This window comes from Sinohyriopsis cumingii, chromosome 17, assembly GCF_028554795.1.
Source record: "Sinohyriopsis cumingii isolate HCF-2022 chromosome 17, ASM2855479v2, whole genome shotgun sequence".
Classification (NCBI taxonomy): Eukaryota; Metazoa; Mollusca; class Bivalvia; order Unionida; family Unionidae; genus Sinohyriopsis; species Sinohyriopsis cumingii.
Window position 1 is genome coordinate 109,867,889 of NC_142977.1, and position 16,015 is coordinate 109,883,903.

At 34.3% G+C, this 16,015-nt stretch overlaps 1 protein-coding gene across 2 annotated transcripts in view; it reads right to left on the reverse strand.

Annotated features, from left to right (window-relative positions):
- The window catches only part of LOC149779657 (E3 ubiquitin-protein ligase HECW2-like), a 207,852-nt gene that overhangs the window by 180,458 nt on the left and 11,379 nt on the right, over positions 1-16,015 (reverse strand). For both annotated transcript variants that reach the window (XM_089940469.1, XM_089940468.1), the window contains exons 2-4: positions 11,636-12,303; positions 10,239-10,349; positions 7,172-7,275 (exon numbers count right to left, since the gene is read on the reverse strand). In XM_089940469.1, coding sequence (XP_089796595.1) covers positions 7,172-7,275; positions 10,239-10,349; positions 11,636-11,921 — 501 coding nt within the window. In that variant the 5' untranslated portion in view covers positions 11,922-12,303. The remainder of the gene's footprint in view (positions 1-7,171; positions 7,276-10,238; positions 10,350-11,635; positions 12,304-16,015) is intronic.

Here is a 16,015-nt window from a genome sequence, read left to right on the forward strand (position 1 = left end):
ATGTAACATAAATCACTGGAATGAGAAAGTATGTTGCTGTAACCTGTTTTAAACTGTGATGTGTAGTACACTCCAAGATGAATGTAACATAATCACTGGAGTGTAAAAGTATGTCCATGAGGTATATTTTAACCTGTGATGAGTAGTACACTCGAAGATGAATATACACATTAGGTTTCATGCTATATAAAATAGCGAGAGAAACTGAAATAAATACAGAAATGTAACACTGTCACTGATGCCATCTAAAAGTGATGCCTATCTCCATTCTATAGTTCACAGGCAAACTAATTACAATGAACAAGAAATATGAAAAGCTCTTTTGTAAAGTATGCAAGAGGAATTTACAGGAATAATTTTCATGGATTTCTAACAATTACCCTTGATGAATTCCTAGAAAATCACTATTAAACTATCTGTCACATAAGAACTAATCACAATTATGGATATACTCTTGGGAACTTCATGAAATATGAATGGGTAGCTTATTTATGCATGCACTGGTTATAAATACAGTACGACATCACAAATGCATGCTTGTATGTTTCGTTGATTATGCCAGAATAGTACATTCACATTTATATTGTTGTTGTTTTGGGGTTCAACACCATTTTTCTGTACATGATAGGCTATACATGGACCCCGGAAAAAAAACCCAGTAAGAGCCAATCACCTATGGGAAGCTATTGGCAAGCTTTCTCACACACCACTCTTGCCAAGCCGGAGACTATAACCTATGCGTATGAAGGTGAGATGGCATCGATCAGTAAAGGCGAGTGCTTCAGAACACTTAAGTCACCTGCAGCCCCCATGCTTTATCTCTCGCCTTTTTAACTGAACAGTGCAAGACATAGTTAACATGATGTCAGTGGCAACAGAAATATCAAACTGACCACCTTTTGGAATTTGATGAAACTTGTTACACTAATGTTAGAGAGGGAATGCTTTTTATTTCATCAAGGTCAATCCCAATACACGTGGCGGAGGAACAGAGGAGTGAAAGGTCACCCTCTAATTTCAACATATTGTCATGGTACATTTGCTATGATGCATGCATTTATCTTTGGGTTTATCTTAGAAATACTACATAAATAGACATTTATTACATTTATTACATTAATACATACATATTACATTTATTACATTTTTTGAAACCAACACTACCAATGGAACATGTCCATGTCTTTTCTTAATTGCTGGGACACAGATCATGTGATCCCCATCATAAAACCACACACACAAACACACTTTAAAAGGCTAAGTCATTTATGCAAATAGCATTGGTCTTGCATAACTCCTATGGACCTTGCATATAAATAAGAAACTGTTTATAGTTGGAGCCAACAGTATACATACACCTACAAGGCACACAAAGGGGAATTTGCTTGTAGTAACCAACATAAAGACATTATGCTAAAGCTGAAAACAAGTACCTTAAATGACACATCATATGATGGCCCCATTTTTAGTCCTTTAAGGAGATACTAGTATGGCATAGTAGACCAGAGATTATTAACCAAAGGTAACGTGACCTCGATGTTTGATCATGGTATGCAGTCTATAACTAAACTCACTGTGCAGAAACCATTATTTTCATTTTTGACTTACCATGACTGTGACAGCTGACCTTTACACCCTAGTATCCAGTGGAATTTTGATAATTTGAGGTGCAAAGCATTTGACGGAGGATCTTGCTACAGAAACAAAGTTACTCTGCAAAACCCATTTTTTTCTGAGGCAATAATGACCTTAACCTCTGAACTTTTCACAAACAAATCAACAGACCTCTTCCATACCATAAGTGCAAGGCATCTGAAAACTTGGGTTAATGGGTAAAGTTTGATATCACCAAATCTGAATATTCCTTGTGTATATAATCACTGGAGCATCAACATTGCACATAAATTATAAAATTAGCCATTCCTTCACAATTTGTAAGAAATTTCCCAAACCCTTGTTAAGGTACTAGTTTTTATGCAAAAAAAACCAGCTTTCTTCTTTCAGTCAAAATGACCATGACCTTTTGACCCTAAAATCAAAAGGCATCTTTCTGACCAAACATATAAGACATCAGTAAATTTTGGTGCAGTAATATTGTCCTTAATTGAAATTTCTGTGCACAAATCAACTGTATTCTTCCAGTTACAGTGACCTTGATCTTTGACCTTCCCCTCCCCCTGCCCATATGATAGGGTTTTTCTTTACCCAGGATAAGCCATCCACATAGCTTGTTTGGGTCTGTTATGTAGAACTTTTGTTATTTTGCATAAACCATTATCCTTCTTTACAGTAACAGTAACCTTGACTTTTTACTTGGAAATCAATAGGCATATTTTCCATGCTCCAAATGAAAGCTATCCACAGAGTTTGACCTTTCAACTCCACCAATACAGATAGGGTTCTTCCTACCCCCAAGTGAATGCCATATACAGAGTTTTTAAACTGTAGGTGACAGACAACTTGATATAGTGCCAAAACAAAATCATTATCATATTGATGGATAACATAATATAATACGCTATGCCTAACGACAGGTGTACAGCAAGGCTAGACATCACATTTCACAGAACTATTGTTTAAATTTTATTTCCTAAAAGCTGAAACAATATACTTGATAAAAACATTTTCTCAACAATGAAATTAAAATGTACACATTAAAGTTCTCACAATGTACATAAGGCACACACAAAAAAATGATTCCTATTGCAATGGTTTCAATATAGGGTATGCAGGTCTTTTTTTAAAACTATATGTGTTTAATGTGATGTTTTGTGATTTTTTTTTTACCATGGGGAAAAACGGCTAGGGTCAGTGGTGAGAAACAGAGATGGTTGGGCAACCGTAAACAAACTTCTTTTCACCTAAAAACATGAACAATACAGATTAGCAGAGAGATTAGCTTTAATAATTCACTCATGTCTAAGATTAAGGAACTCACCCGTTTACATTATTTACTTATGAGTTTCATGATCATAAGCTCTCTTAAATTATTAAATACAGTTGCCATAGTAACATGTATAATCTTCTATAACTAATTATAGGCTCATTAATGATACCACAACCTTTGTCTACCCAAAATTAAGTTTAAATTCTTTTCTAAGATGAACTCCCTTTCTCTCCCTAAACTAGATGTAGAGAAATGTTTATATCTCAAGTGTGTGAATAAACAGCAATGCCAAGTATGATGTAAAATTCACAGCTTGATGCTCTGAGTGCTACTGTACAGGGACCAAAGAAATGCCTACAAAAGAACGCTCACAAGCTCTTATATTGGAACAAAAGAATCCCAACCAAATGGTCATGTAAATGTTGTACTGGAACAACAGACTCCCAACCAAATGGTCATGTAGATGTTGTACTGGAACAACAGAATCACAACCAAATGGTCATGTAAATGTTGTACTGGAACAACAGAATCCCAACCAAATGCTCATGTAAATGTTGTACTGGAACAACAGAATCCCAACCAAATGCTCATGTAATGTTGTACTGGAACAACAGAATCCCAACCGAATGCTCATGAAATGCTGTACTGGAACAATAGAATCACAACCCACTCCTCATGCAATGTTGTACTAGAACAAAAGAATCACAACCCACTACTCATGCAATGCTGTACTGGAACAATAGAATCACAACCAAATTACAACCCACTGCTCATGTATTGCTGTACTAGAACAATAGAATCACAACCCACTCCTCATGCAATGTTGTACTAGAACAAAAGAATCACAACCCACTACTCATGCAATGCTGTACTGGAACAATATAATTACAACCAAATTACAACCCACTGCTCATGTATTGCTGTACTAGAACAATAGAATCACAACCCACTACTCATGCAATGCTGTACTGGAATAATAGAATCACAGCCAAATGTTCATGAACTGTTGTATTGGAACAACAGAATCACAGTCAGATGGTCAGTTGCTGCTGTACTGGAACAGTATACAATCAGTGTACCCAGTTTTTGTTGTTGATGGACATACAGACAATCAAACAAGAATAACACTACGTGCTGCAACAATGTTAGGTTCAATCAAATAGATTTTTAAGTTATTATGTTTAAGCACTGTTATCAGATGCAGAAACCACTCCAATCACATTACAAAATTTTAGGTATGTATCTCTGTGATGAGGTAATGAGACAGCTTACTAATAAAAAAATAAAAAGAAATAAGCACCACTGAAAAAAGTGTCACATTCAAGCTAAATCATCTCTATGCACAGTCAATTGTTTTCAGGTTTGCAACACAATCTACGTCGGTCCTGTTGGCATGGGTCAGGTCAGCAAATATCAATTAATCAGACCTGGACAGCAAACATTGTTATGACACTGTTTCTGACGGTGTAATTTTAGAACACTGTTTCTGACAGTATATGTTGTAAACCAAGCTCTATTCAGTAAACATCGTTCTTTACTACAAATATTCCCCTCCCGACCATAACAATAAAAGTCTACCTTGACAAAACAAAAGCAGTCTGCTGTAAATATTTGGAGAAAATCTGAACTGAAAGACACCGTAAACAGAAATATGATTTTTTTTCTCCATATATCAATCATACAGTTGCTTATTCAATGGTAACAGGCTTCCAGGGTCCTTTTCAACTGGAAAAAACCCCCAACTTTTCCATGAACGTGAATGGGAAAATGTACTGATTTATGTACTTAACTATAGTATCGATTTCAGCAGTCAAACAATGGTGAAACCATAACAAATAAAGCAGACATGCTGAATTTACATTTGTTTTTGGACTATTTTCATTCTTTTCCTTTCACTGGACTTTTCAGGTCCATGAAAACTATTTACAGCTGAAACTTTTCCAGAATTCAAATGATCACATAAATCCTAGTTGAAAAATAAAATTGTATTCATGTACTATTAATGTCCCATCACAAATGTATTCATGTTCATATAACAAGAATATCCCATCACAAACGTGTTCATATTTATGTAACATGAATGTCCCATCACAAATGTGTTAATATTTATGTAACATGAATGTCTCATCACAAATGTGTTCATGTTTGTTTATTATGAGTGTCCCAATACAAATGTATTCATGTTCATTTACTATGAATGTAACAAGAATGTCCCATCACAAATGTATGTTCATGTACTATGAATGTCCAATCTCAAATGTATTCATGTTCATGTACCATGAATGTCCTATCACAAATGTATTCATGTTCATATGCGATGAAAGTCCCAAAACAAATGTATTCATGCTCATGTACAATGAATGTCCCATCTCAAATGTATTCATGTTCATGTGCCATGAATGTCCCATCTCAAATGTATTCATGTTCATGTGCCATGAATGTCCCATCTCAAATGTATTCATGTTCATGTACCATGAATGTCCCATTTCAAATGTATTCATGTTCATGTACTATGAATGTCCTATCACAATTATGAAAATTCCATCACAATGACCTAAACACAAGACTTAACTATGGCCCTTCATTATAATGTTTATGGAAACCTGAGTATATAACTATATTAAGATACGATTTTGGTATTCCACAAAAAAGCTGAAAATTTGAAAGGGGAGTTTGTGGGTCCTCCCCCAACGGGGTCTCGAGGAGCAGTGCCCCCGATCCGGAGCTCTAGGAGACCGAAGGACCCTGGCAAAAATGCATTTTACAATCATAAAAAACTGCTCCTGGTGCAACTTATGATCATAATATATAACAAAATAATCATTTGATAAAACTAACAAACTTACCAAACAGTTTCAACTTGACTTGAATAATTTCACAATATTTATTGTCACGTGAATTTGTTCTCCAATACTATTGGTGCTTAAGTTATTTCAGGTGCATGTCAGTGCTCACATCGTAATTAAGTCAAAATAATTTCTACATTTTTGCAGCAAAACTATTATCCTTCTCTCTTTTCATAACAAATCTGTAAAACAACTTGTTGATATGCCAGATGAGCTCTTTTTGCGTCCTTGGCAAAAATTTCTTTAGCCTTCCTTTTTGACTGACTTTTTTTGGCTAAATGTGCAATCGTTTCTTTTCCTTCTCAATGACAGCCTTTTTCCTTTCAAGCAGGTGCTTTTATTGGTGACAAGCAGTTCGCATATTCTAACAGAGAGCTACATCTGTTCTCTCATGCAAGAAATCTTTCTTCTTATAGTAATTAACTGCACTTTTTCCAGATGACTTCTTAGCTGCAATATTTCCGTATGCAGTTTCTTTTGTAGGTGCTGTTCCAAAAGGTTTCAACCTCGATTACCGTAGAGCAGAGATCACAAAATGCCAGTCCTCTAGCATTCAGTTTTCTTATAAACTGACCAACTAAATTTCTGTTGACTTTTCGCTCCAGCCATTCCCATTTCCATACGTTTTTAAACCTTTGTCTAAACTTCTCGTGTCATGATGGTCTCTCTCCACAACTCATGACACCATTTATTTGCAAGCATGCTTTTTCTTTGCACTGCCATCAGTTTCCATTACATGAAGATTCACTGGATGAATTTAAACTTTTGACCAATCAGAATACTCTTTACAAGAGTCATTTGCTAACAAATATATGGAATGAATATGTTAAAGGGATGTTCCGGAATGGGACCTAATAGATTGTTTTTAGAAAACTGGATCGGAGATGATCTTAAAAAAAAAGGATTATATCAAGAAAAATCAGATTCAAGGCAGGAGAGAAGTGGGAGTCCGCTTTAAAATGGAGAAAAATCATGTCTGCTTATAATAAAGTACACCATACATATATCACTACTGCATAATGAAATGGGATCCACATCGATGCTCACTTTATCACAAGAACAGCATTTAAATGAAAGGCATTATAGTAAGGGAGTACTGTAAAAACAAGGGTAACACTACGTTATGCTTGCATCTTATTTTGTCGCCAAGTAAAAGTGACCAACAAATCTTGTACCCGGAACTAAAGAGCTACAAGAATGGTAAGTCCTGGCTGCTATGTGTTGACTCAACGTAGCCCCGTGAGGTACAACATGATATCATCACTTATTTTTCATAATTATTTAATTGTCATAATTATGACAACATTCCTCAAAGCATAATAATTAATGATGACTTTAAGCTGGGCTATCCGTTTATTTTTCTGGTAACCCATTTGACATTTTGAAACCTGTCCGACTTGGAGCATAAGAATGCTAATATCTGAAGCAATGGACTCACCAGATGTTCTGCGGCTGTTGGACGGAGGATGGTAACTGCTGGACTGGTTGCTATAAGGTCTCCAGAATTACCCTGGTAGTACTTGAAGCAGATCTTGGTTTTCTCTGTTGGACAGAAATGGAGATTTAATGCTGTTTAACAACACAGCTTGAGAACTTTGAGAAAGTTATAGTCAACAATAAGAACAAACCTGAATCTACACGTAAAACTTGCTGTCAGTAAAACAATGTGTGATGGTTTTGTTACATTCATGAATCTGTCACATCCATAATAAAGTTCATAGATGTATGAACGTAATTCATGCAACCTGTACAAAACTTTAGTTACCTCCCTTGCATCACCACTACTGGATAAGCTTCAACAAATTCAAGTTTGTATAAGTGTGAGTTTAATCTTGACATAAACTGTGAGTCGTCAAGGTACACAGCAAGTAATACCTAAATGGCAGTGTAATGACAGAATGGCAGACATTATTTGCTGTGTAATTCAGCAAACTAACAAAATCAAGCAACAACATAAAACTTCTATAACTGAAATTTTAATTGAATGTATTGTTACTTTCATTTTACTGTTATTTCAATATCTACCATAGTATCTTTCCAGTGTACGAAAACTAGTTCAGGGTATTTCTTTTTGTATGTATTTTTTTTTAGAAAAGAGTCCTTAAAAGGGGCTACTGGCTTAAAAGAATCTCTGGCAATCCAACACTTTGCTGAAACCATCTTTGATATAACTGAAGGATATAAAGATTTTCAAACTGGCCACCATGGCAGCCATACTGACGGAATCGGCATAATTTTCATTAGGATGAAATGAACATTATTAAGTATCTTTGTCATGAAAACTCCATGTCAATATGACCCTCCATTCATAGTGCTCTCCTTGGGGCCTTTTACTGTTGTGGTCCAAATATTCTATCATTTCTGCCTGTGATGTTTTAAATCCTACTGACAGTACCAAAATGTTTTAATGTTTCCTGATATCCTTTAAACATTAATCTGTAAAAAAAAAAATAAACCCTGTCACCTAAGTCAAAGTCCTATCTCACAAATGACACCTATTCCAACTTCTTCCTAGGTATATAATCAACATAATCCAAGATAATTCTCTCAGCCATTTTATTTACCTGCCTTAGCTCAACTGCAACCTTTGATGCTGGTGTTGTTTCTGCACTGACATAGTCACATGACTGGCCAGCATTTATGATGGAAACAAATTCGAGTGTGTGTTATAACTACAAGTCACTTTCACACCAGCTCAAAAGCTGACATATAGTACTTTTTAAATTAAGCAAATCGACTGATATGATTCAAAAAAATGGACGCTACTCTTTTACAAAACATAAAATTATCCAGTGCAATAACCAGCCCCATCATGGCCTGGCCATGAAGATCAAAGATAGGTTATTTCAACACAGACAGTGGAATTTCCCCAAAGAAAGATTATAACGATAGGCAGGTTTCAACAGTGAACTGAAGATTTCATATACATGTACTTGGATGGAAATCAATAGATCATATGGTATGCCTTCCATAGTGCAAAAGTTTAGCTTAGTTTTATTTAAGTACCAATAAGTGGGAAGAATTGCATAATTCTGTTGCACTATTACACTTTATTATTTTCATTTCTTAATTTGTATCCTAGTAATAATTGTAGTTGTTGTAGCTGTGATTGTTGTATTCTTTATTTTTTGGACTATACGATGAGGTAGATTTCAAGAGCAAAATCTGGATCTTATCTGTAAGTTGCTCTCATATTCACAAAGTATAACTCCAGCAAAAAAAAAAATTATTTTGATAATCTTGACTTAAATAGGTGCTGCAGAATAAATTTCTCTGTATAACCATTCACTGGATTTACAAAGTGCTCACTGAATTTCTGGACTAAAACACTGTTTGGGATTATTGTGAATTCATTCAAAGATATTCTGGATTATAAAATTGCGATACATAAGGTCCCTTGGTACATCAACCCATTCAAAACTATTGGTATGTCAGCACCATAAATATTGGAATTCACTCAGAACACATATTTTTGGACTTGTGAAAGAACATTTAGGATAACTGGGGATTTAATTCACAATACTGAAGTTACTTTTAAGTTTACACATTGTATTCAAGGGACATAAATTATTTGTTGATTTTTTAACAAAACCTGTCCGTTTTGCTTCTTTCAGTTTACATAGTTTAAGACCTTTGTGATAATATGACTTTCCATTCAGGAGTAGCAATAACAAGATTCTGAAGATGGCTGCTGTGGTGGCCATATTGGATGTTAGACTGGCATTCATTCAGAATCAGTTAACACATGAAGTCTTGATAGTAGTGACAAGATTTTCAAGATGGCTCTATGGTGGCCATATTGGATATCTGAGTAACACCATTTTCATTTTGGTCAACTAGACCTTGGAATGGATTTGTGTAAAGCTTCAATGCAATCTTCCAAGTAGTTTACAAGGAGATGCAATAACAGACCTGTGCTAAAGGATGCAATACACTGGATGATGAGCAGGCGATCCCATAAGCTCTTATGGTCTATGACCAGTAGAGTTAAAATCCATTTTGCTGCTAACAATGTAAGCAACTGAAATGTCTAGTACTGGAATAATATCCCAGGTAATAAATTATGTTTTGTGAAAGACGGAACAGCAAGCTCTTGCAATAGGTATGCGGAGAATATTTTTTTAAAAAGGATGAAACATTTAAAAAGAACAATAATGATATAACAAAGAGTGTATAGGTTGAAGGTCATGAAAGACTATAGTAAAAAGAAAATGAATAGAGAAAGATAGTGAATGGTGTGTATTTGTCTGAATATATAAAAGCTTAAGTGGTCCGGTTAGATTTTCTCATTTAGACTGAATTTTTGATGTGTTTTCAACTTTACAATCCCATATTTTTCCTTCTGTTGCATTCCACATTGGTCAACACCAGGTCTGACTATGCAAATATAAATTAAAAACATTTGGGACATGATGTTTATTTGGATAAACTGAAAATATGCACAAAATAAACACACAAAAATAACTGATTCTGGAATCAATATATTCAACCTGCATGATGCATACCCCCTGTAAAGCAGTGTGCAATTGTGTCCAACTCCCAAGTTATTTCCCCTTTATGGCCACCATTAATCCCTCGAGTCTTACTGTCCCAGAACTTTGATGGATCAGTCACACCTACAAAAATAATACCATTTATTATGTGAAGTTCTGAAATACTCTAAAAAATAAGAAAAACTGTTTAATCAAACTACAGTAATAAACAAACAAGAATGGTAAGGAGCATACACTCTCAAGATATACATGTTGCTATGGCACAAGTCAGTGATTTAAAGCAATGATCAATAATGTGTTGGAAGTAAGTAACCGGAAATCTATATCTCAAGATCAGTGCTTGCTTCAATTATAGTTCAAACTTTAGTAACCAAGGACAACCTTCTTGCAAGTTTTGGTACCAGTTCAAATTTTAGGCCACAAGCCCTAATAATTTTGTTGGCATAGAAATTTACAACAGAAATCATTGAGTAAGGAATTAACTGAACATGACAACACAAGTTTGATTAAACTAGTTGCCTTACAAATGAAGAGATTATATTGAGAATTAGACTGTATATGCACTGTTTTTTGTGCACAATGCAGCATACATTTGTAATCAGAAAGTGCAGATTTTGTTTTCAGGTAATATTTAAGACTGCCAGATGGTAAGCAGTTGTCACTTTGTACTCACAAATGTCAATTTATAGTTGCAAGTTGACCATAGTCAAAAGCACTTTAGATTCAACAAAATTGAAGTTTTTGGGTGAATATAACTAATTTTAATAATGTAATACTTACCTATCACTATTATTAAGCTTCACCTTTTAAAAATGCAATCGAAATACCTCATCCATGCTAGATGCACCAACTCCTCATTCTAGAAATTTCTTAGAACATGTGCATCAAACAGTCTGGCCTACATCATCAGCCCATGTGCTTTAGTGCATTATCATTCTTTTTCTGGATATTTAGCTAATCAAGGACATCCGAACAGGACAAATATTACAAAATTAGAATGACTTCAGTTAGTAAGGGAGGCACAAGCAGTCTCCATATAAGCCTTTGACAAAATTGTATCTACATTTCGTTAAATAAATAATACATCTTTGCTAACACATGTTTGTAAGCCTTTGACAAAATTGTATCTACATTTCGTTAAATAAATAACACATCTTTGCTAACACATGTTTGTAGACAAACCATAAATAAACAAAAGATTATAGAGTTAAATACAGGATTGTAAAGAAAGCAGTGGGGATCCGGAAAAATTAAGGAAATGAAGTAACTGTTAATGCTGTAACCTCAACATTATCTGACAAGTGAAGAAATTAACCTAAAGCAAATGTTTATATGGAAAATTTTGTAACATAACAGAAAACCTTTCATGTAACTTCAGATTATGTGACAACAATATAATTTTATTTTACCTGTCAGAAAAAGCCCAATCCAGTCACTTGCACCAACTTCATCCTTGATGTCCCAGAATACTTTGATTTTCACACCTTTTCCAAGAATAAACTCCCTTTCTTCCACATTCAATGTAGATAAATTGTCCAGATTTTGGCCTGGTGTTAGATCTGACTCACTGCTACATCTTTCTGGCATCATGAAGGCTTCATCATCACAATATCGTGGTGATGGTAAGGAAAGGTCATCCACAGTTGACCCCTGACTTGACCTTGAGTTTGACCTTGATTCACTTTTTTCAGCCATGACTATCACAGAAAATACTTGGATATGGTGCCATATTTAACATAATATGCTCACACTTTCCACGACAACAATGAATTATTATGCATATCTTAATTTGCAGTTCCAAATATTAAGTTTCTGTGACAATAGGCAAATTTAAACTAAATTTTGAGAGTTGCTCATTCAGCACTGAAAAAATCGTCACTTTACAACATTCATTTTTCGGCAACTGCTTTATTTTGATTTTCAAACTCATGCCAAGAGTTCAGTCCACTCCATTTTCAAAAGTCCTGGCCATTACTAACACCATTAGCTAGCAGACCTAAATATTTTCTCAGTATTACCCCATTTTACTGTTGCCACAAACAAAATCAGGATAGCACAACAATCCAGAATGAGTGCCCTGAAATTACAAAATCACAAAGCTTTACCAACAGGTTGTAAAGTAATGCAATACAAGTAAATATGTCATAATACAAGTAAATATGTTATAAAATGACACTTCTAATCAAAACAACATTTCTCAGCTATTTTGTACAGTGATGGGTATCTAATTCCTATTGAATGCATATAATAAGGGCCAGCATCAAGTTAATAGTAAGTTAGAAAACCCCAAAAGATAAAGTGTGCATCTGACTTTATCTGATCTTTTACTAAGAGTGGATGTTACAGCAGGTACTTGAAAATGCAAAAAGTATCAAGTGTTCTTTTAATAACTTTAATTAAATTAAAATGTGTGAAGAATATTAAAGTAAACCTCAAACCACGCACTGCTGAAAACCTAAACTTTGGTTGTTTGACAGAGATGGCTACTATGTATAAAACTTAAGCATCAACTTTAACCTAGAATGTAGATGGAACAACAGATGAATAAAAAAAGATGGGCAGCAACATGACCACTCTGTTGAGCTTCCATCGAAGGTAGGCTAGACAATACCGTAACTACCATACTGGGACAACAATATGTGGCCAGCCTGTTGGGGGAGCCAAGTTACCAAGGGACCAGTCTACTGTGAAAGCCAGGTTACCTGGCATAAGGAAGGTTCAATGTACTATCCTACAAAACATGCTGTTGATACACACCTTGCTACTTGCATCAATGCATGGAGAGGTATTTATCCCTGATTAGAAATATCACTGAAATATGCACATCAAACCAATAAAAGTACTGATGGATAGCAACTCAAAATTCATACAAATGCATGCACATTCTACAAATGCCAATCTTATAAGATCTAGCTATAAATAGTTGTTTTTTTTATTTAAAACTTGTCAATGCTTAAAAATTCAATGTGTTTTGAGTATGTCTACTTTTCCAATTTTCTGAAAATTACTTCAAATTAAATTTTATAATTACACTGACTACATAAGAGTTCATTTATTTAAGACAAGTAAATGAATTTGATTTCAGCTGAACTACAGTTGGTAGCTGACGATGGCAACTGAAATTACAGTCCAAATCACTGCCATCTTTACAAGTCTCTATGGGTAATTTTCTGCAAGGTATTAGGTTTATTACTGGTATTGAGTTCTCATTGGTAACTTAAATAGTTAACTAGTTAAAATACAGCATGCTATCAGTTTTCCCCACAATGTCTTGCAAAAACAGCCCATTTGTACTGAATTTCAACATTTACCCTCTGCTACAAAATCAGGCTTTTAACAGTAACTGAAATTTATTTAATTGCTCAAACTAAGCCCTCCATTTGTTAAGATCTGTAGATATCATTTTTAATTTGTGGAGTGTATTTTTCACACAAGAGGCCCATGAGTAGCTCACCTAGGTAGTTGATATATGTCAGCTTGTGAATGCAATTTCACAGGTTTGAAAGTGAAGTGAAAGAAAAGCTTGGAGCACATTATCCGCTATTGTTGGCATGATTCATCTTTTTCTTAGAACCATAAACTCCGAATCACTTTCATGGCATAAAAAGGACAATTCACTTGTAACACAGCATTGTCCCCTGAATTTCTAACAGCCTCTGGAGACATGGCCCTAATTTTTCAACAACCAATAGTCCCACCATTCAAGTATATACACTTATTTGGCATTACACATGGGGAGTATATATGTGCAGTCAGCATAAATCCCTGGGTATGTCCATAAACCCTGATAACCATGGAAATCTAAGGGAGTTGTGATAGCTCAGTGCTTAAGGCATTGGACATGTGACCAGAAGGTTGGAGGTTTGAATCCCACTATCTAATCGGCTTGGCTTGACGACAAAATTTCTTAAGACTTTCTTTTACATCATTGGTTTCTCTGCTCTTAGTAATTCAGATGGGAAGCATTTCATAAGTAGGTTATTATATTTTTTTGTTTTTATTAAAATCCAAAACCTACGAAATAGTTATTTCAAATAATCTGAGAATAATGGCATGAATATATGGAATGCCTTAAAATAATTCACATGATAACATAAAAAAAATTACACAATTTTTCAACTTTAACATGTCAATATCAGCAACTGTCCAACTCTAACTAAACATATCACACTTGCTTCAAAATATTTATGAATTACAGATACAGCCATATTTTGAGCAATAATTCCTGTAAATAAATTATTAATCTTTGAGATGCGTTTACAAGGAATGCAGAAATATGTAGGTCTAAAATCAAAATCTTTTCCTTGCACATAATCAAATATACATTGATTGGGATACTTAGATAAATTTATTGGTGTACAACAGAGAATTAGTTCCTCATCCTAGATGCTACATTAGCTGTCAATTACCCCACATAGATTTAAGTTAAGCCCACTTTAAGGTGTTTTGCCTGGTGGTTTTAGTTACTTTCTTGCATCTCAATTAAGAACATGACATGGCAGCCAATCCTGGTCTGGGAAACAAACATGGTAATCTTGTGTTGGAGTTTAGCATGCTAACAGCTAGTATTTTACAAACAAATAAAATTACATTATCAAATATTAATTATATATGTTTTATATTTTTTAAAGTTTAAATTATAAATCTTTCATTATAATTATTAATGTACATTTTATATAACTTCTGTTTAAATTTATGCAGCTTGTATTCTAAAACTAACTTCTATTGCTTGAAACTTTTTTTGCAAGGGGAAGAACTATGCAGAACACGCAACCTGTGATTAAAAATAGTACTGATCAAGGTTACTTCCCTTACTTTACTCTTGCAACAAATCAATGTCAATAGGATGCTTTCTGTTGAATTTTTTTCTAATACATCTGTTTGCATATGTTATTATAAGTCTTTGAACCTTGATCCACATCTGATTTATGTTATGACAGATTTCTGAAGTCTTTGAACCTTGATCCATATCTGATTTATGTTATGACAGATTTCTGAAGTCTTTGAACCTTGATCCATATCTGATTTATGTTATGATAGATTTCTGAAGTCTCTGAATCTTGATCCATATCTGATTTATGTTCATACCACAATGCTGTCAAACCTATTCAAATTATATTATGCAGTTTTTGGGAAAGAAATTTATATCTTCCAAAGTGACAGAACTGAACAAGACTGTAGTTGTTAAAAAGGTTATGCAGTTATTTATATAATATTGGTGAAAGTGACCTCATTCTTTTAGTTCAAGCATGCAGATGTGTTGGAAATGCATCTCTTCCTTAAATTTTATAGCTCTAACATACACAATGCCAGACAATGATTTACAATAACACTGACAAAAGACATTGAAATTAAATGTTACAAAAACACTGTATATATGACTCACTCTTTTGAGTTCATCTTCTATATTTCATTTCATGGATATGACCATTAATAGAGAGGGAGAGAGATGAATAAACTCTAAATCTAATCACAGTTAATGCAACAATAAGATGATCCAGTGGAAATAGGATAGGGGTGGGCAATGATATAACAGTGACCAACCCCTCAGCCCAATTTAATGAATAGACTCACCTACACTAAAAAAAAATTATAACTTTAGAAACTATGCAAAACAGTATTTCCTAATTAATAAACTCAGACTCAATGGAAACAGCACCTGCTGAAAATCCAGATGTTTACAGGTACTGAATAACTGAATAGTCTGCAAATAAAAACCAGCACAAAACAAAATAATTTACGAATCAAAGTTGTGTCATATACATATATTTACCAGACAAGGGAAACCT